We start from the raw sequence: 23592 nt of genomic DNA on the forward strand, positions 1-23592 counted from the left end.
TTTATGTTTGCCAAATGCATAAGCTCTTACACAGCTGGACACTTCCTCTCTGGATAGCAGCAGTCTTTGTATTTACTTTTGAGGCCCCTCAAAGCTGTTCAGAAACTGCCAAAACTGAAATATGCTGAGCAGTCAAATATGTTTTAAGCAGAGTGAGCAGTGGACATGCAGAGTTTTTTGCTTGATAACCTGTTTTTGCAGATTTTTCTGTGCTTAGCACTTATTTGATTGGGAGCAGTTCCATGAAGGATACAATTTTTTGTCATGAGCAGTTTGAAATCCATGTCAGCATAATCTAGACATGTTGTGTCAGTTCCTTCATTTTCCCTCTGTTCAATGGCTTGTAGTATTGGGTTTAAACTTTTGTAGCTCTATAAATTTAACATTCTTGTCACCCATCATCACCCTTCGTGTTTTCTTTCCATTTCTTTGCACACATGCACTAACTGCGCTCTAATATCAACCTCTAATATCCCACAGAGAAACCTGGGCCGCCTGCATCGCCCAAGCAGCAGGGGGTCTGCCCAGAAGCGAGCGAGGCTGCCACACCCGCAAAATCCCCCGCCACAGAATCCAAAACTGAAAACAAACTGGCCGAACGGCCATTGGTTGCAAAGCAACCGCCAGTTGCAAAGCAGCAACCCTCCCCCCAGTCCCCCAAGGCCAAGGAGCCTCCATGCCTCACCCCTCCTCTCCAGAAGGAAAACCAGCTGCAGGTCAAAGGTCAACTGGAGGAGGTCGCCGGTGGGTCAAGCGCGGCCAGTGTGGTGTCGCAGGACAGCAACGGCTCTGGCGGGGGAGGTGGTCACACCACTCCGGAATACCAGGGTTTGTGGACCCTGTTTACCCCCACTCTTCCATCTGTGGCATGTCTTGAGCCTTGACGAGCATGTTTCTTGATTAACGGCCCTTCCTCAGTCTGTGACTTGCTTGTCAAAGTTTGGTCGCATATATCTGTGCATGGCTTATTTTGATTTGCTGGTTATATCTTTCCTTTGTTTCCTTCTCTGCATCTCTGCTTATCTGCCGCTTGACAGTGTTGTAGTCTGTCAGATTCTCAGACCTGAATTGCAGGTTGCCAAGTTGAAAGTATCAAAGCTGTGATCCCGATTGTCATAATTTTCACATGGTGTAATGGTTGGAGGCAGGGAATCAGACCAAGGCTCAGTTTAATTATCTGGCTACGGCACAGACTAACAGGGAAGTGGCTGTAGCCACCAGCCAGTGGCTCCCGTTGGTGCATGTGGTTTTTGCAGCCACAGATGTTTCTTCCAGATGCAGCCTAACATTGGAAGGATTCAGAACTACCTAGAACACATACCTCATGTAAAATCTTCTCCACGCCATTTCATTAAGTCAACCTATGTGATAACTGGAATTCTTTACTTTAATACTCACAGTTCAACTTTTCTCTCAAAATTTAACATCAGGTAAAGACCAGTTACTACAAGGTTCCAGATTCAGGAGCTGAATTGAGAATTTCTTTCTGAGATTTTTTTCCAATAGTGAACAAATCCCTTGATAAGAATGTGCCTTAAAATTTTCCTTGGCCAGACTTAAGCATGAGGTAATTCAACATGTCACGACTTTCCAAAAGGTTTTGCAAGACCTTCTTTCCCATGTTATTAGGAGCATATTGCAGAGGGTAAAACCTGCCTCCATGACTTCGCCTGTACACATGTAGTTCTCATAAACTGCTTTCTGTCATGGTTGAAATGGTTCTGATATAATCCCCTCATCCCACTTGCACACCTCCTGTTTGCCTTATTGCTGAAGACTTTGGTCGGTCCAGGTACATGTATATGTGCCTAACAGTTACAGTTCTTGTAAGCCAACGATTGAATGATTGCTGTGGCATACCCCAAACCATCTGTTGTCCGATACCTTCTATGTTTTAATGTCCACACAGCACAGCCTGACCTAAGCTCTGTTTAGTTCACAGCTTAGCCCAGTGTCCACCCAGTGCCTTTAACCATCTGTCCCCACATGCCCACCCTCTTAAAGCCCCTGCTGCATTTGTAACTGCCAGTATTAGTTCCTTTCAAACTTACCCAGTTGTGCCTGTTTTTTGTTAGGGGCCTCAATCCACAATGCCCATTCCACACCCCACCTCAGGCAACCCCCACCCAGGCACCCACCTGTCTGCCAGTCATATTTGTGTACCCGTGCATAGCTTCTCCCTTCCCCTTGCCACCCAGCAGTAACAATCCTTTGTGACCCCACAACAGTGCTTACATCCCATATACTTGTCTTGTCACACCCCCTTCACCCACAGACCCACGGACCACCCATTTTCCCCCCATATATTTCCATTGTTGCCCACTCAGTACCCCAAAGGCCCAATCGTGCCATTCCTGTAGCATAATTTAATCCCCAAAGCCCAACACCCATTTTTCACCCACGCTTACCCTGGCTAAACCCAAAGTGCCCAGTACCACCCGTGCTGTTGTTTTCACACAGTTTGATTGATCTGTAAACATTGTATTTTTGTCATCCACTGTTGGAGTGCCTTCTCCCAGTGTTTATTTGTCATTAAGTCTTTACTTTTTTTAACAGAGTTGTAATTGAAGTCTTCATGAGTCACATTACAAGTATTCCTTCAAGTCAAGTCACAAGCTGTTGAAATGAACTTTGACAATGATGTTCCTTTGTTGTCATTCATTCCTTTTCACCAGACTTGTGGTTTGTCACAGATTAACTTCTGATTGGCATGTGATTGACAAGACTTCAAGTCTTTGTGCAATTTCCTCAAATCAATGCATATTCAATTCGAATCACAATTTCCAAACCCACTTTACACATTGTTTCCTGTCATGCATTTTATTCACAGTACTATTTGCATGGGCTGACGTTTTAGCTATGCCAGTGCGAATGAATTTGGTTTTTAAAAAAGCACTAAAATGAATGAATGCTTGATTTGCATGCAAAATTTCAGATGACAAACAAAATGGGAATGTTCTGGTAACGGGTCTTATTTTTCTGGAGAAGTATGTTTAAGTCATATTTTATTTGAGTAATTGTCATGTGGAGAAGACTTTACCAATGGTAACTGAACACAGAATGTTTACATACAGAAATCCATTTTTGGAAATTTAGTCTATAAAACATATTTTAAGACAGTTAAAGATCAGTCAAAACTACAAATTTCAAATTGAAAACTCTTCCCTTGTTCATCAGCAACTTGGACAGAACCACAGCATTCATTGAACTCAGATGACATGTCTCCACCACCTAAAATTGCAGACTTTTTGAATCTGTTATATGCAGGTCCAAAGCTGTACGTCAAGCCCACCAGTAAGTCCAACCGCCACATCATAACCAACGCCATATCGCACTGCGTCCTGGCTGGCACAGTCAACAGGGAACAGAAAGACAAAGTGCTTGAGGTAGGACTGGGACAAACCGACCCAGTTGTCATGGTAACACCCCTGAACCACCCAGCCTGGTGGTTCCTGTTCCGCTCTTAGGATGGTTCATACTTCGGGTAGGGGTAGCAAAATGTTGGCAGGGTAATTTGCTGAAGTTAGAAGGGCTGCATGGATATTTGATCTGTTTTCACAGTTTTGTGTTCACTCTTATGCCAAAAGAGAATCAGCCTTGAAACTGCGTGAGTCTTCTGCAGTCAGCGGCGAATAAACACAGTCTAGCTATGCTGCTCATGGATTATAGGCTCTGTCGAAAAATATGATATGCTCTGCTGTTGCTCAGGATAGGTTGCAGGTTGCAGTGTCAATGGTCAGTGGAAAGTCATTTGAGGGTGTTTAGTACTTGGTTTGGTTTATCACAGCTAGTTTGACTTTAAAGAGGTATTTTTACCAGTATGTCAAACAAGGCTGCCTCTTCAAGGGAACCAAGGGATTTCCCGCCCCCACACCCATACTGCCACACCTAGTGAAAATGTCAAATACCTAATTATAACAGGCACTGGATGACATTTTGACTAAAATGAGCTGACCATGGATAAATGTATAAGACATACTCATTTTTCTGTGTCAGGTATGACATTGCTTTGTCATATCTTTTTCATATCATTTCATTTCATATCTGTTCATTTGTATTTATCCTGCTCACGTTTTAAGGACCTCTTTGTTAATAAAGGTCTGTTTCAACTCAGATTTTCTGCAGTCATGATAATAAAAAGTAATTGCTCTTTTTCCTGGGGAGCCGAAGTTCAAAGAGCCCCTTCCCACATCAAACCCTTTCAGGCTCACCAACGTCTCAGTTAATAGCACCGTGTCTATGATCTTCTCCCCTCCCCCATTCCTTCCTCAGGAGTTGGCCAAGGCTGAGGCCAAACATTTCATCATCCTGTTCCGTGACTCCCAGCTCCAGTTTCGCTCCCTCTACGGCTACTCCCCGGATTCAGAGGAGCTCACTAAGCTCTACGGTGTCGGGCCGAGGCACATCACGCACAAGATGTATGAGAACCTGTACAAGTGAGTAAAAAGGATTCATTCCTCAATTTACTGAGCACAAGTTGTAAATTATTCGTCATGACCCAACCTAACGTAATGAGTCCCAAGCACCAGAGCCACGTTCTGAGTGATACATTAAATTGTAGAGGTCTATTTGCTTTTTTGTAACACAAACTATTGAAGAAAAATTTCTAAAAAGACTGGCCTTAAACTTTGTTTGTGGGATCCCATCGCACGTATGTAGTTAAGGCACTCAGTATAGTTGATAGAATTAATCAAACTAATGTTGTCACTGATGCCAGTATGGTCAGTATAATATGGTACCATCTCCTGGTAGGACTTTTCAGTGCATTTTCTGAAAGGGAGGCTTGGTACCAGGTAGCTAATCAGTTTCCATGCTCAGGCACTTAGGGGTGGAGTTTTGTGTCAGCCAAAATAGACACTGATTCATTTGTACACAAATTTTCCTCTGTTGCCATTCATTATTATTATCATGGCTTCAAAGGTTAAGAATCATTTGGTTTCCAAGGATGTGGATCAAGGGGATAGACAAGGTATTTTTGTAGGATGTCAACGTCAATCTACTATCGTAGGACACTATTTTTCTTTGCATTTGGCAAATCATGGCACCCTATTGGTTGAAGAGGCACGTAATGCGTGCGTACCACCTGTCCACGAGCATTGTGCCACTGCAGTAATGGCCTCTCTAATTCTGGTTGTCGAGTTACACTATACAGTGAATTTTCTTTCATTATGTGGGTACACTGCTCTTAGTTCAGGACATAAATATGGAGAAATATCGCCATCTTGTTTCAATTTTGATATCATGCCTTTTAAAAAAATTTTAACTTGTCTTGTTTAAATTTTCTAAAAATTTATTCAGGTACAATTCCGGTAGCAAACAGTTTAGCAAGATTCCTTCCAAGACCATGTCAGTATCGGTGGATGGGCTGACTATCGGTGCCTCCTATTGGCTGAGTAAAAAAGGCCCTAGCAAGAAGAAATGAAGGAAGAACTTAGCACCTAGCCTAAGCCCCCTGGGTATTAGGAGAGAAGGACACGCATCGTTTCTTGAAGTCATACTTCCCCTCTCCCTGCCTAAAGACTTCTGAATAGCAGCATAACACTGTGTCAATTCTGCTTCACCTCCAAGTTAATATTGGATGTCCATAGAGCAGTGCTTGATATCCAAATGTAAAACCTCTGCATGTGAACCAATGAGAAGTCAGTACCCTTCACTCGTTCATTGTGGAGATGCATACTGCCCTCTATGGTTTCTTTGCAGAGCTTATAGCACTTACAAGTTGTTCCCATGCATTGGCCCCTCTTCCAAGTTTTCTCACAGGTTAAAGTGTGCCAAAAAAGTATACAGAAAGATAGCCGTTTACCGGGATGCAATAGAATTGGTCATTTTATCAGCAAGAGTGGCATGTTGGAAATTAAAAAAAAAGGAAACTGCAAAGAAGCTATTAAAGTGATTTCTTGGTTTTTAAAATTGCTTTCCTGGACGGATTTTTTTTTCCACTGTTACACACACATTCTTTCAAGTGCCGTATAGTATATAAACTGAATAACATCTATTAACCACATTATATTGTATTTAAACATTATACTACGCGTACATATTACAGTCAGTGCAATGTTATATCTGTGTGATAACTGTCAGTTGGTATTGTGGAAAGTGGTTGGATGGTTGTTGAAAAAGTTATGTATTATCAATTCTGCTATCAAGAGTCCTGCTATGGACACGGTGCATTGTTTGTTAAAAACTTGAAATACTTTGCCAAATAACATATAGCTAAACAGAGCAGTTGTAAGCCACTATTTACCTACTGTTATAAGACTCAGAATATAGCATGGGTGGCATTGTTCAGCTAAAACAAAATATTTTGGGGTGCTTTAGGGGACTCAGTTGGTATTTTTTAGAGGCATTTCTCAGGTAGGTGCCTTCTTTGCCTTTCTGGTCGTTTTGGTGTTTGAGGAAACCAAACACTGTACAAGTCTCCAAGTAGCAGCAAAATTCTTCAGTTAGGTTGCCAAACATTACATGTAACTCCTAATCGGGATATTTGGTCGAGTAATTAATATGAATACCATTGGATTTGTTCAGCATCTCTTCCATGGGTGGAACTTAAAACCCTTCAGATAGAGAACGAGATTGCATGTGTTCCTGAGCAAGATACTTGACCACAATTTGCTTTTGTCAACCCAGGGCTATACTACTACAAAGGGTCAAGTGAGTTGTTTAATATAAGAAACTATCATGGCAAATGAATATATGCAGCATGACACAAGGTTGATTTTTATAGTGTGGCACCATTTGAAGATTTAAGTTCATACCAGCCAATAAAACTAGAGATCTACATTACGTCATAGTGTGTGCAGGTTGCATGTATGTAGCAGTGAGAGTATCATACATGCATGCAAATTCAGTGGACAAAAAAGGATCCCGAATTGATTGCAGAGAATAACATCACTCCGGAAAATTGAGTTAGTTTCCCTTTCCGCTATTTTAATGGCAGATGTCACATCATTGAAGCAAAGAATACAATCATTTCAGTCCTAATCCATTTTTCCTTATACATGTAATCCCCGCCATTGTACAAACCCCTGATATCTGAACATTTCAGCATTATTTATTGCTTTAAAATAATTTATTTTACTTTTTGGCAGTTTGTTAACAGAGGTGAATGACCTGATTAATATTTATAAATTTACTTAAGAATGCATTATAACAGAATAAAACTTTTGTGAGCTTTTACAAATCAAAAGCCTTTTATCTTAAAAATCAACAAAGTTGAAGGAGTTTCAGTGCTTGATGTTATCATTGAATCTTTCAGAGTTCAACACCAGCATGAACCAATTTGCTGAGCAGTGGAAATATTGTCTTAGCAAAAGCAGGTCACTAGCCAAAACTTCGTGTGGGGTACAGATATTGTTTCGAATTAGTTCCCAGCTGAATTTTGCTTAGCACGTATTTCTGCCTGGTAGCTCTGCAACATTTGTACCATGTCCAGTTTACATTGTGCTATAAGCAGGAAAAATCCTTGCCCAGCAAATGTCTTTTTTTCTGGAGATCAAACATCAGCCCCAATTGAAGATTGCATATTAAACAGTTTGGCCAGTTGCTAATCTTTGCTTAGCAATTTTTTAGGTATTTAGCAGATCTTTGTTCTTGCTATGGGAAATCCCCCTTGACTTGATAGTGATTTTGATTGCTACAGGACTGGCAAGCCCAGCAACTGTTATTTCACATTAGATGTTCAAAGTAAGAAACAAGTATCCCTGCAAACCTTTCATAAGTCTATCACAAGTCATCCAGTCTCTATTTATGTTACATGCTATTCAAATCAAGTCGTCACCGTTTTCACAAAGGGACACTTTGGCTCAAAATCGTGACTTTTTTAAAGGTCTGTTTTTTGGCAATATTTAATAGGCTCTGCGGTGCCAACAACTTGGGTGTAATCATTTTTACCAAATCTACTGAAATCAGCCAAATCATGAATATTTACCCGGGAAAATTTCAACTAAACCACATTTTGCGTTTTCACATAGGTGAATTTTTTCTTCCATAGATATAGTGTTAGCAATAAAGGCCAAAGTCATGGGTAAACTTGTTTTGCCATTTTCATGAAGAGGCAAATTTGATGCCAGCAATGTATACAAATTCAATAATTTTGCACTTGCCATGTGCTATAGCAAAATTGCACACATTTTCACGAATAGTTAAAAGTCGCCTGAATTTTAGTGTTCTCATGAAGAGGCAAATTTGTTTACTAAATAAACAATTCTTATTGACTTCTATAATATTTGGCAGTTACGTCATTTAAGATACCCCGTCATGCAGCAGCATTGGTCAAAGGCAAAGTCAAAGGCGTGATAAATACAGGGGAAATAAGCATCTGAAAGCGTATCAACTTAAGATGCAATTTTCTTGAAACCTAGATTTTACTCTCCAGTAAGAAATTTGTGTCTTTGTGAAAACGGTGATGAAGTGTGACATGCATTCCATTGTCATGGACTGTCATCCTGTTACTTGACTGGACTTGTGAAGGACCTTGTGATTGGACTTGTGCATACAGCCTGTGTTGGACTTCATTACATTGCTGGTTCCCTGCATGGTGTTGGCATTTGGAGGACTTGGGCAAGTGACCAGCTATTAAACTTCCTACTGACAAACTCTTGTGGGGACAACATATTAAAAAATTCTACAAACCTAGTAGTTTGGTTGGGTTGTAGGATAGACTTGTTCTAGTTCGTTGAATTTCCAGATTGAAAATCATCAGAATGTTAAGTGTTTAAAGTCCATTCCTTTTGACTAAAGAGTATAAATTCATGCATTTTAATTCCTACTTCAAAGACCTTTCTACAAAGTTCTGATTGCTTCTTCAAAAAAATCTGTTCCTTTTCTCCTACAAAGCTAGAAAGAGATATGTGTGTACAAAATCATAGGCTGTCTACCCCAGTTTGCAGAGACTGTGGTTGACAAGTTGTTGAAAATTATAAGAGTGTTTATCTAAATTGCAAGATAAATTCTAAATTTAAAGCAAATACTTTTCCTCATTGAAGTTAAATGATTTTTTTGTTCAGGGTTTGATTTTTTAAAAAGGCATTTGTATATAATGCAAGCAAATTACGGCAAAACTTGTAGAGATGTGTAGGTGACAGAATAAAAGAAAATGTGGTATTTGTCAGCTTTACACTTTGCTTCTCTGTATATAATTTGTTAACGGCTTGGCCAAATAAAAGTCTGTGATATTATTCACCCTTCTGTGAAAGTTGGTTTTGTTTCTGTGAATTTTTATCCCTGTGTGTAAGGCCTGATAGGCACATTTATAAAAAGAACTGTTTGAATCCTTGTTAACAGATGTCTACCAGCCATTTGAAAAAGGGTTCCCTTAGGTTTTCTCAAAATTTCATGAATTCAACTCTGTAACCACAACTTCATTTAATATTGAGTGGAGCCCCTGGCCAGATGGGGCTGTCTGTCCCTGGTAACCAGTTATTCTTATGACATAATGGTGAACCGGTGCCATTAACCCTATAACCCTAATAGTCCCAAATCCTCTGATTTCAATATGATTTCGCATACACCTTAGGGGGTTAGGGTTAATACACTGTCACTTTTCACAAGTAGTTCCCTAACCCCCACCCTCCTTCAAACTACAAATATGTATGGAGGGAAATGGGAACCAGCCTTTTTTCCACTTGGGGGCTTCACCTCACCTTCCCTGGTAAGCATCTTTTTCAAAATACATGTATACACTGTAAACAACCAGTGTAATTAAAAAACTGCCCTCGGTAGCATGCATTAAGCAATGACAGGCCAAGCTTTATCTGTCTTGGATGTCTTCAGTGTTTAAAAGTGCTTACTCTCCAAATCAGCATTTGAAATTGTTAGTCTACAAAATTGCACACATTCTGTACTTTTTGGCAAGAAACTTTGATAAACAGCAAATACAATAAATAACAGTCCAAGAATCTCATTAAACATAAATCATCCAATATAATCAACAGTTAATAACTATTAACAAAAAAACACGAGTACTGCTGTTAGTCAAATTACTGAGGGAGGTGAACGGCCCAATCTACACCTGTTTCAGATGTTTGTTGATGTTTAAGGGGCAAAATTTCCTGAAATGACTCCTTCAGACAGTCCTTGTAAATCTCAATTATTTCCGAAGCTTCCCACCAAATGTGGAAACCTATAGAAACACACAGATTTTCAGTGAATCTAAATGTGTACATAAACTATTTTCAGGATATGCTTTTATTGTCTTCCTTCCTCAATGCTCCTACCAACTGGGAAATCTGAGATGTACATGCTGACTGGGTAGAGGCTAACTGCTACTGTACTTCCCCTCGGTGGATGCTAGCAGAGTGATGACCACGTGGTCATCTTTACCCTGCCACAGCATCTCCCCTTCAAAGTCCACCAGCCCCTGCTTGCGGGCCCTCAGAAGGATCCCCACCAGCTTGTTGGAGATCTTGACGTAGACCTCGAAGAGCCTCCCGAAGGTGACCCGCGGCCTGGGGTCATCTTTACCGCCCAGCTGCCCAACCCGCCCGATGACGTCAATCAGGGTCTGGATCTCACCCGAGATGCGCTGGCCAGCTGCCTGGCCCCGCTTGGCTGTCATGGAACCTGCCACAGGCTGGGCATACTCTGGGTCATCTGGGCGAAGCTTGGCACGGGTTGATGCCCCCTCCCACTCGGAGAAGGGGTTGATGAGCTGCTTGTCCTTGTGCTGTTTCTCCACTTGCTTCCAGAGTGCGATTCTGTTGCCGACTGGGGCATTGTTCAGACTGTTTTCATCCTCCGACATCTTCACTGACACTGTTGAGGGTTTTGCTCCAACACTACACCATGATAAAATCTACAATTTAAATAAACAGAAAGACACTAAATATGGTTTGGCTAACAGTGGTGAAATGATTTTCAAAGTGGGGTGGGGGGGAGTGCATTTGTGAGACCATCAAGACTCATTATTAACAGCGTGATCTGCACAGGATAGTAACTGAAGAAGATGGAACACTATCATAACAATATTATGCACATTTCTGAGTTGAATGTACTATGAGATGAAATAAAGTAAATGCAACCCAATAAAAGTAATAAAAAAGAATTATCCTACAACTACAAGTCAGTATTAATGTTCGATTACTGATGCATCTTGATCATGTTTGTTACGTTTATATGTTTTTTTTTTCACTAAAAACCACTAACTACACGTCACGATCAATAAATCATGCTCATTCTCTTCACAATGGCATGATAACTAGGTGACATTAGGTTTTACTTTCAAGAGCAATATATCTCATTTCCTGATCAAAGGTTCATCTTCGCATCCCCCTGTATGTAGCTTGTTTCTATCCCCTCTGCAACTCACAGGATTTTGGCATCTTCGTTTTGTTTATCAAAATAATTTGATGTACCGATACGACCCACTAACCCGGAAGAAATTCGGTTCAACCTGACGTGTCCCAATCAATATCTAAATAACAAGTAGTTCGCGTCAGCTGTTTCCAATCCCCAATTTTATTACATGTGTACAATGAATTACTTTCTCCCTGAATTGTAAATTAAATGTATTGTGGTGAAGGAAAACGCGGAAATGAACTGTTACAGATGTTTTTGCCAACTAATTTCTTCATTTCGATCTATCAGTTGTAAAATAAGATTTGCCGGTTCGTTGGGTGCATCCCATGTGTGTACTTCGAAGCCTTTCACAGGCGCAAGTGCGGGTACCAACACATACTACCGTACTTGGTCGACATGGTTAAACTTAACCAGACTGCACTGACACGCAGTAGACTCGTTGCAAAATGGAAGAGCTCAATAGATTTTACTGTGCGATTTTCGCTCTTTTTATAATATTCCTTACTTCTGAAAATAAATTTGTCACCGGATACTCAGGTATGTATAGTCATGCTATGTATTATTCATGCCATTTGTGTACTTTATTGCTTAATTGTCGGTACCTGTCAGAAAAACCAATCGCTTGTTGACTTTTTCCGCAATTTTGCGGGAAAAAACATTCCTTTTGCTATTTTTTTTCTTCTTCTTCTGCCTCCAAACCTATTCGATTTGTACACGTTTCATCCACCATCCATTTTAGTCGTTTTGCAACGTTGGATATCAAGTTTACATCAATGAAGGACCATTGTGCATACATGGTGTAGATGGCTTTCGAGTCAACTCTACCTTGGGTGACTTGTACCTTGGATGGTTTCGAGTCAACTCGGACCCAAACCAACTTGGACCCACGACCAACTTGGACCCATGCCAACTCGGCCCCAATACTAACCTGGACCCACGACCAACTCGGACCCATAACCAACTCGGACCCAATACTAACTCGGACCTACGACCAACTCGGACCCAATACTAACTCAGACCTACTGTACGACCAACTCGGACCCACCCTGAGTCAACTCGGACCCAACCCCAGGAGCGTGATTAACTTGTTGAAAATTTTTATTTTGTCCACTTTTACATTTTAGCATTTGGTAAATGCACTTTTGCACTGCATGCTGCTAAGATGTAACATCCTCTCTACTACACGTTATGCAGGGAAACAGCACAGGCTTCCCAGAATTTCTCCGTTTTCGAGTTTAAACAGGCATGGTGTCATAGTGTTCATAGTTTCTCATGGTGTTATCCCCCACCTCACTTTTCAAATTATTTTGGCCTGGCAAGTCTCACACCTTCCACCTTGCCCCAATCTCCCCTCCCCCCCGCAAAATTTAGGCAGATGGAGGAATTCATCCATACAGGCCTAAGCTGACTGTCCAAATAACGCAAATAGGTAGGTAATTTCGAACAACACAAATCAAATCATTTTAAAATAAAAATGTGGAATATATTGTCTTAAATTGGAGACGGTTTTGAAGCGTTGTATGTCTGCTCGTGATCCCACATTTTGTGTTTTTTTATTTTTTACAATAAGACTTGCCATAATCACGAGGGATTATAGAATTATTTATATAAATCCCGAATTTGGGATTGATAGTTTCCGGTTTGGAGTATTTCTTTCACAAAAAGCCCCACAATGTGGGTCTATTTTGGATAGAGGCGGGCCCCTGCATTCAGAGCTGAGTGCACAGTTTTACTACTATAAGGGGGGTATCTTCGGGAAAAGGTGAATAAAAGTTCATAAAATTGAAACGAAAAGTAATCGATCTGGCCATAATCTTGAATTTCCAGTGGAAAAAAAATCTTGAATTTCCAGCGAAAAAAATGAAGGCCAACCTATTCACGAGGTTCAAGAGTCAGCGCTATTTTGGTCTATTCGGTCTACGGGTATTTGGTGTAGTGCAACCATGAGACTCAGTGGGTCCGAGTTGACTCGAGGTGGGTCTGAGTTGGCGTGGGTCTGAGTTGGTTGTGGGTCGGAGATGGTCGTGGGTCCGATTTATCATTGGGTCCGAGTTGGCGTGGGTCCGAGTTGGTCTGGGATCCGAGTTGGCATGGGTCAGAGTTGGTTTGGGTCCAAGTTGACGTGATCCCCCTTGGATGACTCGTACCTTGGACAACTGGTACCTCAGACAACTCGTACCTTGGGCCAACTCGTACACTGTACCTCGAGTTAAGACCACTCGCATGACTTATACCCTTGTGTTATCAATTCAGTTTGAACTTCCTTGCTCTTCCTTTCCAGCATGTTTAAGATGAGAATTGACAAACAAATCAAAATCTTTTGAGCGCCAGCATGATTTTCTCCATAGTGCCTGCCGTAGGTGTTTGCGCCGTCGGTTTACGTGACGGATGTCGAACAACCCGACCGTTCACCAAATTGAGTTTGTTATTAACATTCTTTTTTTGGAGGGGGACTTTACTAAACCCTAAATTATTTTTGGGGGGGAATTCAATTTTTTCTTATGGCTCTGGCATGTCTGGGAAAGCGTTATTGGACTTTTTCATTTTGTGGGAGGATGATGATTTTGTTGAGTAACTTTTTGGGGGTGTACTTAAATAAAACTTGTTGTGTTTTGATTTCTTTTGGAAATGTTTCTGGTCTTGTTTTTTAATTTTGGGGGGGGTGGTTGCCTTCCTGAATAAAATTCTTTTTTTTTTTGGACAAGTTTTGGACAACTGACATTACTTTATAAACTTTGAAGTAAATGAAACATGACATCACTCCATCATCACTGTGGACCGCACGGTGAAGATTCTGAATTGCACGTAACAATGGCTGGCCATGTTGGTTGCCTGACTGCGTGTTCACATTCTAGCGTCGATTTGTCTCACACTGATGTCATTCCACTGGCGTGTAGGGAAGGCAGTGTAGCCAAAACGGCAAATTAGGTGACGAACACATGCCTAGGAAATCCAATTATTGTTCAAATTAATTACAATTATAATAAGCTCTGATTTCTGTGAAGGTGAGAGTTGTCTTTACTGGAGGTACGAGTTGTCCAAGGTGTGACTCAGCAAAGGTACAAGTTGGTACAATTATGTTGAGTTGTCCATGGTACGAGTTGTCCAAGGTACAAGTTGATCTGTTCCCGTCGTAGACTGCTTCCTAAACAGTAAGGCACTACTCTGTACGTCTTTCCACCATTTTGATGGTTTTGCATGCTGTGGCATTTTGAAAGCTGCCCGGCAATCGTACCAGATAAAACATCCATTTGTGCTTGCTTAAGCAAATCTTCCCCTGATGACCCTTACATTGAAATTCTACCTATATCGAACTACCGGGTTAAAGTATATGTTGTAGCCTTTAACCTATATTATTGTCAAAAAATGAGGGTTTTTTAAGAAAAAAAGGGGTGGAACTTTCAGCAGTAAAAAAGAGTGTCCTCGCTTCCACTTCTCTCTTAATAGCCTCTCTTCGTTTCCTCCTCATTACCCGTCCATCTGTCTTTCTTTCCTTGACATCACCACCTCTTTTTTATGAGGATTCTTTCTTCCAGGCTGAGATTAGAACCTCTTTAACTTCTGCTAGTCTTGATTATCTGCTCCTGGTCTAGACCGCTCAACCTAGCAGGTTATTGCTAGAAGAGGTCAATTTATTTTTTTTAACACTTAATGTAATATGATAAAAAATATGTTAATGGTAATTCAAGATATTAAAACAAAGGCATGAACATGTTAAATTTTAAACAACAAATTTTTTTTTTTTTTAGTTCTTGTTACGAGTGAGGTACATTACATGTATTAAAGTAAAATCTACCCGGGAAAATATTGAAGAACTTACAGTCTCATAGGGTTTGTTCACAGGGTGTCAAGCGATGCCTGGGTATGAGACTCTTTCCGATCTGTCTCGTAAGGCACCATCTTTGTAGGAAAATTATAGCTGTGTTTTCAGCACCGTCAGGTGCGTGTGTGTGTGTGCAGTGTTCTATGCATGTGTGCATATTGATCCAAAATACATGTACATGTATCTTTTGATGTCCAAAATAACCGTTAAGCCTGATTTCCATATCGACGTAAAGAGATGCAGAGTGCATTACCAATCAGTTTCCAACCATGCCAGTGATACGCAATCATGTAGCAACACTTGATTGTTACTGACAAAACCAGGGACAGCGACTTGCCAATAGGCTGCATTGAGTTGCCACAGTAGGCATATACAAACATGCACGGTGGCATGACAGGCATACAACAATGTCTCTGTCACTTAGTTCCACTACTTTAGCCCACTTTTCCTTAATACTGACACCTAATGCCCCAGTTGTCAACAAAATATCTGACCATAAACAAAATACATGTGCTTGGAACTGGAGTATACATGTACATGTAAGTCTGGCTTCAAGAGGCAGTATCATAACCTAAGGAAAGGCATTTTATGCGAAACTTCTCTGAGTTTCTGATGGCAAGTGGTTCAACTTTTTTGGTAGAATGGCATCGCACAGTATCTCTTCCACGATTGTCCATGTCTTGACATTTTGCATGCCGTCAATGTTCATTACGACCATATGGAAGCTAGGCTTTACACTGGCAGCAGCAAACTTAAATTTTAAAATGGGCCTGTTGAACTAAAGTTTTAACATCCACAGTATCTAAAGCTGACAGCCTGAAAAGGTGTGAAGCTGTTCTGATGTCCTCTGACAAGAGATTCCACTTAAGAATTGTTCTCAGATAGGAGTATTCAAAACAATCTTTGTTAAAAAGTAGGTCACTACGATGAATGCTGGCCACACAACCTATTGCATTGTTTTGAACTGTTATGCCTTAACTGGTCAATGCTAAATGCTTGCATGCAGTGCCTACAAACGGCTGAATTTTGCACTGTAGTGGTAGCTTACTTTCAGTTTTCAGTTTTGCCTCAAATTTCATTTCTCCTTCTTTCCATTTTGAAGATTTTGAGTATGACTATGTGACCTGTGGATCGATCGTCAAACTCCTCAACACAAGACACAATGTGAGGCTACACTCCCATGACATACGATATGGGTCAGGCAGTGGGCAACAGGTACATGTATGGACTGTCAGTGTGTGTCAGTGTCATTTTGATCATACCATCCACATTTATGTGTGTCCTTTTTGTTTTTCTGATTAAAATCAGACGGAACCGAACAGCGTTAGTTGTTTAGCATGTTTGAAGCCTACAGGGGAAAAGCTGTTGCGGAAATAAATTCTGCAGAAAGGATGTAGGTTGCTGAGGCTGCTCTGTACTTATTCAATGTATTGTACATGTTTACTGAATGTTGCAGGCTGGTTGCCTTTTCAAGTAAAGGTTTGTATCTCTTTGTTTATTGTTTCAGTATCGAGTACCATGTGCTAAAAAGTTGTTAAAGTTTCTACGGGCTTATATGTTTCTTAGTGTGCTAAGAACTTACAATGTCCATTTGAGAGTGGACATAAGGTTCTACTCAGCCTAAGACATATCTCGTGATATGTTTTAGGCTGAGTAGGACCTTGTGTCTACCCTCAAATGAACCTACAATGTTTAGTACCTGCCTTGTAGGTCTGTACCAGATATTCACTTGATTTTTCAATTAGTTCAGTTTGCTTTTTCAAACGAAATATTTGAAGGTAAAAGTCAAATAAACAAGGACAAATTATTTGGTTCAAAATTGCTTTTTAAAGTTATATTTTCAAAGTATAAAGACTAAAAGCAGATGATGCAGGTGCGTATCATATTGCCTCACAGTAAGGCCAAAATTACTCTTCCAGATTTTGTAGCAATGGAATAAAATCTCCCAATGGGACTAAACATCAGATGGACTCCTATTCTCCCTTTTATTTGAAGTAGGGGGTAGATCATTGTCCAGAAACTCAATGAGGTACTATGTAGACCACCACACCAACATGCATACATTGTTGGTGCTCTTGTGATAATTAGGTTTACCTGAATATTCGATCAAATAGATTGAGAATAATTGAATAATCAATTATTCGCATTTACTCTTCCGTAATGTTGTGACAAACAGATGGTCAGCCTTTCAAGCTTGCCTGTCCGAGTTGCTCAAAGTTCAAATATGAATGCATTTATCAAAACCTGAGAATCCACATTAAAATTTTAGTTCTTTTATTAACCCGGTGTTTCATTGTTCTGTAATATTTTCTTCTATTTGATTTCAGTCGGTGACAGGAGTTGAAGCAGCTGCAGACAAAAATAGTTATTGGCAGGTCAGAGGTCAACAGACTGAGCCTTGCACCAGAGGGTAAGCACAGACTTACATGTCAAGAACATTATTTAAAATGACAGGAATTTTTTTTTGGTAGGTTTTACAGTTGGGGGCAGTGGAAGTTGAGATAGTATCTTGCAATTCTTCAGTCCGATTTTAGAATGATGGGTCACACTTCTGGGGTATATGTATTTAGAAATTGAATGATTAGAGCTTAAATAAATTAACATGTCTCTCCTAAGCACATTTTCTCTGTTAGCTAATTTCCATACTGTGGTTTATGAGAAAGCCCTGAAGGTTTTAAAATGTAAATTTTTTAAACTCATTTGCTGATGCAGTACACCGGTGAAGTGTGGCAGTACAATCCGGCTGATGCACGTCGACACCAGAAAGAACCTCCACAGTCACCATTTCTCCTCGCCGCTCTCGCACAACCAGGAGGTCAGTGGCTTTGGCGAGGATGGGGTTGGAGATGACGGTATGTTGATCTTGAGGCCGGACATGCTTTTACTTTTCTCAGATTATGGATCTGCAGACTATTTTGGAGGGATGGGAACAAATGGGAGGAGGGCCAGATTTTATTTATTTCATATTTCACTGAACATTGCAGAATAGGCTGAACTGGGCAAAATCAAACCTAGGTGTCTAATTACACAGTCCTGCCTTTAAACACCGAACCGCACGCTGACTTGGTTTCGCCACAGTGAGTTTGACCTTGTTTGACCATTCTGAAACAGCTAATAACAAGAGTTACAGTTCACAACAGTGTTGGTGTACTTGAACTCGTACGAACCCTAACCCCATAGGGACCATTGAAATCCTGCATAACCTTGTTGGGTTCAGCATGGTTAGGGCATAAAAATGTACTTGATTGCCATGCTGGATTACAGTATCACCACACAGCCAGAAAAGTTTCAAGTGTCTTATGATTCTCTAGCCTGTTGCCAGTCGCTTTGTGCACCAACTTAGTGAGACAGAGCAACAGCTGACCTTGATACAGAAGTGGACTTTTAAAAATGGTTATGCTGTCCTCTGATTTAGCCTCCTTTCTACCATTGAGTAAAATATTGGCACTTTTAGCAACTGCAGACAAGCTGTTTGTTTTCCCATTTTTGTGTTTTATTTTAACGCACCACCCAACAAAAAAAGTTGCTTACTGTGTCTGCTATATGAGACAGAAATTCAACAGAGAAGTGATAGAAGTGTTGGCTAAATATTTGAACATTGCATGCAAGTTTCACTCAACATTTACCACATTAACCCTCCCATGCAAAGATACATTCTTGACACAGTTGTCATATCAACTAAAACACCAGAATTGATGCTTTGGTGTTTGCAGGTGACAACTGGGTAGTCACCTGCTCATCAACCCACTGGAAAAGGAACGAACCTGTCAGATTCAAGCATGTCGTTACCAACAGGTGAGGACCTGAGGCCAGTCAGAGGAATAGATTTGCCATTACTTTTTAGTGTCAAAGCGAGTCAGGTTGTGTGAGGTGTTTAATTCAAATGCATCAGTGGACCCTGCCGCCGATTTCCCAAACTTTACACAGCTTCACTTTGGCCAAACTTTATTGCATTAAGTCCGTGGATTGTGCAACAAAATATGGCATAACTCATGCACTGTACGCTGAACGCTAATCATGTTCGTATGAGGCTCAACTTTATTTAACCTAAAGAGGATGATGTGAGAAATGTGCAACTTAGTTTTTTGAGGTAATGAAAAAAAATTGTTAGGGCTGTGAGAGAACTTGGAGATTTTCTGCCCATTCCGATGAAGGAAAGACAGAAAGTTTTTCAAGATGAAGGGTGGGGCTAACTTAATAACTGTTTAATGACTGCTATAATACTGAAAAGAAACAGCCGTTAAAGAAACTGTGATCGTCCTTGTTCAAGTGGGTTAATAATAAAATTGAAACATTGCACAGCTAAGCAAACTCTCCTGAAGTGGACTGGTAGGAAGATTGTGTGTTCTTGTCACTTAATTCAATGCCATCAATCATCAGATCCAATTTTAATCTTGTATTGAACAAGCAAAAGAGCAAATATTGCATAATATAATTGTAGCTGCACCAGAGATTTTTGGCATAAGACTCGTAAATGTGCGAAGAAGCTCCAGGATTTGATAAAATCAGCTGCTGGCCCCAATTTAACAGAGCTCAGTAGAAAAATTCTGCTTAGGAAGTTTATGTGCTAACCAGAAATCAGCTGAGATCCAGGTACAACTGACATACATCTAAGGTCATTTTGGTGGCTGTGGCTGCTTAGTAGGTACTTTCTGCACTGAGCAAATTTCTGTCCTTTGCAGTGAAAGTAAATCGGGCTTTGTTTGAAGAGACTGTTTAATGCATGCTTCTGCTGTGAGGTTGGCCATCTCTTGGTTTGTGTGCAGTGTCGTAAAAGAGTTGCTTTGCAGGCAGCAACCAGCAACATGAGCCACTTTTGTTCCCAGTCTTGAACCTACTAAATGCCACACACAAACATGCACGTTTTGGTACCAGCACCACTTTCACCATAAAAAATAGGCAATTTCTGTCCCCGTGTCATTGATCACAGCTACCTGACTGTATCTGGTGACGTGTACGGCCGGCCCATCCACGGCCAGCGGGAGATCTGCACAGTGCCCAACGCCAACCAGTCCAACCAGTGGAAGGCCATGGAGGGCGTTTACATCAAACCGACGGAGACCAACGGGCGTGACTGACTAGACGGGGAGAAAGAACTCCATGACGAGTTATGATGATTGTCAAAATTAATTTGGGGGAGGCATTTCCATGGAAAGTTAGGTGTTGAAAAATGGGATCTTGGTGTGTGTCTGTAAACAAAATAATTGATTAACATATCAAAGCGTACATATCTCCACTGTTTACAAAGTTGGTTCTTTTGCTTCACATTCTGTGTAGCACTAGTATGTTCATTGCAATGGAGTGCAAACTTTCCATGGAATTGTCACACTGGGATTATCTTAGAATTTAATTTCTAGTTTCTCACTCCACAATCTGGAACACAAGAGATTAGGGCATTTATGTTTCAAAAATTTGTTGCAAAACCAGGTTGACATTGTTTGAATATTATACAGAGCCTCCAAGTATACAACTTGACAATGCATAGCTTGTTGCATAAATATGAGCGAGTTAGTCATCAAAACTGATGCAGATTTTGATGGTAAAGTAATGTTTACACGCTATTGTTTGTGATTTTTTTTTCTGTACTGTGATACGGGAGTCGCTCAAAGCCTTAAGATTGGTTGTTCAACAGAGCCATTGCATATGTGTTTTCACTTATGTACAAAGGACATTGAAGAGGGGGTTGTTTATTGCCTGGCAAGGGGAGGTGCGTGTACATGCAACAGTATCTGACTATGCTTTCCAGTGTCATTACATTGCACACGTTGTTGAAAGTTCAGAATACACACTGCACACTACTATTTTACTATTACATGTTACTGTTTCATAGTGGCAAAATTGGGCTAGCTACTGTTGTCAAAAAAAGGAATCATTTCCCAGATCAAAATGTTACATGTAATTGTATCCGTGGCCTGTTCATATTTGAATTGGTAGGTATCATCTGAATATTTTTCTTCTTTTTTTTTCTTTATATTTGAGAAGCACTCAGTATCATTATTATTAAAACAGATTTTTGGTTTGTTTTTGACAATCTAACAGTAACATATGCTCCCATAAGATCATTATACACTTAGTCTTTTTGCCAAACTTCTGTCTGTCAGTAGACTCCAGAGTTCTAAATATTATCTTGACTTTTGACTTGACTTTTGCACCTGTAAAGTTGAAGGTAAAATAACACAGAAATTTGTAGATGACATCAATGTTAACTTCTCAGAATGCCAAGCATGTGTTTTCTTTCTTTCCTTTTTAACACCTGTTGTTTTCACTTTTATTTTTCACCTTTGGTGGCTCTGCTGAGTTTTGCATTTGTGAGTTTTGTTTCTGTCGTGTAAACTCCAAAGTAAATTGTTTTTCCAGTTTTTAAAACAAAAGGGGAAATAGATGTGTTACCTTTGTTGAAACTTGTTTTTTTTCTGCATGCGTCAATTTGAGTTTGTTGGGGTGTGGGTGTGTCTGTTAATTTTGTTACCTTTGAAAAATGGTCCTACCACTTAAACGGCTACTTTTTGCATGATTTACAAAGTTAGTAGGAGTTTGGTCACATGAAAGGTACCATTTTTGTATTTCTTTTTTGGTAAAACATTTTTTAATATGCTACATGATGTGTGTACCTAAATCTCTTGGCCACAGATTTGGCCACGTAATGTTGACACCATGCACACGGGGGGGGGAAATTTTTTGAAATTAAAAAAATAATAATGGTTTAGTGCACCTGCAGGAAAAGTTATCTTAGAGCAGCTGAAGAGTTAGTTTCTTCCACACCTCCCATATGCTCACTCGATGCATGCTACTCAGTAAAGTCTTGACTGGAAAGTAAAAAATGCTCTTCAATTGGTGATGATTCTTGAAATAGCATCCTTTCTTGAATCAATCTCCTTGATGGTGGTAGTTGGTGGTGAGTCAGACATTTCTCCTGTGGTTTCAAGTGTTCCTCAGGGGATGGCGTTGTGGTGTTTCGTGATACTTGCCTGTCTGTCATCGAGCTTGAGACTATTCACCGACGATTGCATTCTTTATCAAGAAGTTTTCAAATGGCATTCATGATACTGAGTGCCTTCAAACAGACACCTTGAAGACGAGGAGTTACCAGACAAGCTTAATAAAGCCAAATAATTCATCCCGAGAATCATGCACAAAAGAAATCCTATCCTCAACTGGTACACAATAGGTGATTACATCATTGAGCAATTGAAAAACTACTGATACGTATACTCATACCTTGGTGTGGAACTTATATCTGATTTGCTCTGGAACAGCCAACCAGATTTCAACATAAGCCAATAGGGCCGTGGGTCTACTTTGTTTTTACATTAGTTGCTCTACTCTTGGAATAGCTTTGGAATATGGCTACACCGTCGTCTGTGACAATCTTGGATCCTTGCCAACAGTCTAACAAAGACACTATTGATAAAGGTTAAGACGTGTATCAAGATTTGTCACGAATGACTACAGAAATGCGAAGTGGGACACTCTTAACCCAATGTCATGAACGTAGGCCTACTGGAGGTCATTTACAACCACTTCAAAGCAACCCATGTCCTCATCCCTGGCAAATCACTCGTCTCATTTACCACATCCAACACTGCAAAAACTGTTTTGTTACATTCTCTCTTAATTTAACAGGCTGGTTGTTATTAGAGGCTGTGTAGTCCTCAGGTAACACCCAGTGTGTTAAATTTAAGACCACAGACTTTACTACGAATCACATTAGAAAACACCAGAGTAGGCCCCTACTAGGAGTTCACAAGCACTTTCAGAAAACGGAGAGAACTTTTATTAGAAGTCGTATCCTAAAACACTTCCTGCTTGAGATTGTTACCTCACACGCATTGTGCTACATCACGTAAGGATCACCAAGATAAGGCTTGTTGGTCTATATTATACAAATGTACCAACATTAGTTTGAACCGACTCCGTGCATTGCACCTTGGAGGAATTCCTCCCTCCATGGTTGCACTAACCATGGAGGAAGGAAACTGTCACAGTGCAGCATAGCCAAACCAGTCGTTTGTGTAGAAGCTGATGCAGCAGCATACAGAGAGAAACGAGAAACATTGTTTTGGGATAAGATTCAGAGGAGGATTTGGGCTTTTGTTCACTTCATGGGAATAACTGCCCTTTAATGATGGAGTTTGCAGACTGTACATTAAAGGTGTTTGGGGGTTCTCAATGTCAATTTATGTTGCATCACTGTAAATTATTCTACTCTTGGAACGCCGATAGTCGCTATGTTGAACCTTACTAGGTCTTGAAGGCGCCCTCTCTACTACGTAAGGGCGTCCGTGGTTAATTCTGCGATTCTCAGTTTCCGACACTCATTTTTAACTCCGATCAGAGAATAAAAAATGTTTATGCTGCTAACCCTGTCTGGAATTTTCTACAAAGAGAAAATCGAGAAAAACGATAGTTTTATTAATTTACTAATCTGGGGAAAGAAAGTATATTTGCCCCTCTTTCTTCAACAGACTGACCTC

General features: G+C 40.4%; 3 protein-coding genes across 6 annotated transcripts in view; 2 read left to right on the forward strand and 1 right to left on the reverse strand.

Annotated features, from left to right (window-relative positions):
• LOC147795250 (calmodulin-regulated spectrin-associated protein 1-like) overlaps positions 1–9193 on the forward strand; it is a 26921-nt gene extending 17728 nt beyond the window's left edge. Inside the window, 4 exon segments of the mRNA XM_087132157.1 lie at positions 481–828; positions 3268–3386; positions 4273–4436; positions 5299–9193. Coding sequence (XP_086988283.1) covers positions 481–828; positions 3268–3386; positions 4273–4436; positions 5299–5422 — 755 coding nt within the window. The 3' untranslated portion in view covers positions 5423–9193.
• On the reverse strand, positions 6907–15267 carry LOC110979568 (actin-binding Rho-activating protein-like). 4 transcript variants are annotated; one of them, XM_087132158.1, is made up of 2 exons: positions 15116–15267; positions 6907–10792 (listed from the first exon to the last, which is right to left on the reverse strand). In XM_087132158.1, the coding sequence occupies exon 2, from the start codon at positions 10739–10741 to the stop codon at positions 10256–10258; it is 486 nt and encodes a 161-aa protein (XP_086988284.1). In that variant the 5' UTR covers positions 10742–10792; positions 15116–15267; the 3' UTR covers positions 6907–10255. The 4 variants fall into 4 exon arrangements, with proteins under 4 accessions (XP_086988284.1, XP_022091179.1, XP_022091177.1 ...); XM_022235487.2 differs by lacking the exon at positions 15116–15267 and adding an exon at positions 11369–11443; XM_022235485.2 differs by lacking the exon at positions 15116–15267 and adding an exon at positions 11306–11426.
• LOC110979567 (stromal cell-derived factor 2-like) lies at positions 11656–21519 on the forward strand. Its single transcript, XM_022235483.2, has 6 exons — positions 11656–11832; positions 16221–16333; positions 17446–17528; positions 17831–17970; positions 18832–18913; positions 20049–21519. The coding sequence occupies exons 1-6, from the start codon at positions 11742–11744 to the stop codon at positions 20194–20196; spliced, it is 657 nt and encodes a 218-aa protein (XP_022091175.2). The 5' UTR covers positions 11656–11741; the 3' UTR covers positions 20197–21519.
• Positions 21520–23592: the final 2073 nt, after the last annotated feature.

Source organism: Acanthaster planci, unplaced genomic scaffold (assembly GCF_054643075.1).
Source record: "Acanthaster planci isolate LZ-2023a unplaced genomic scaffold, COTS_SCS Contig105, whole genome shotgun sequence".
NCBI classification, from domain to species: domain Eukaryota; kingdom Metazoa; phylum Echinodermata; class Asteroidea; order Valvatida; family Acanthasteridae; genus Acanthaster; species Acanthaster planci.

What these genes read in the sequence shown, in the direction of transcription:
- LOC110979568 (XM_087132158.1), bottom strand. Translation starts at nt 10,741, where the DNA reads ATGTCGGAGGATGAAAACAGTCTGAACAATGCCCCAGTCGGCAACAGA.
- LOC110979567 (XM_022235483.2), top strand. Translation starts at nt 11,742, where the DNA reads ATGGAAGAGCTCAATAGATTTTACTGTGCGATTTTCGCTCTTTTTATA. An exon ending in GGATGGGGTTGGAGATGACG is followed by an intron (nt 17,971 to 18,831) that starts GTATGTTGATCT and finishes TGGTGTTTGCAG; the next exon opens with GTGACAACTGGGTAGTCACC. An exon ending in AAGCATGTCGTTACCAACAG is followed by an intron (nt 18,914 to 20,048) that starts GTGAGGACCTGA and finishes CATTGATCACAG; the next exon opens with CTACCTGACTGTATCTGGTG.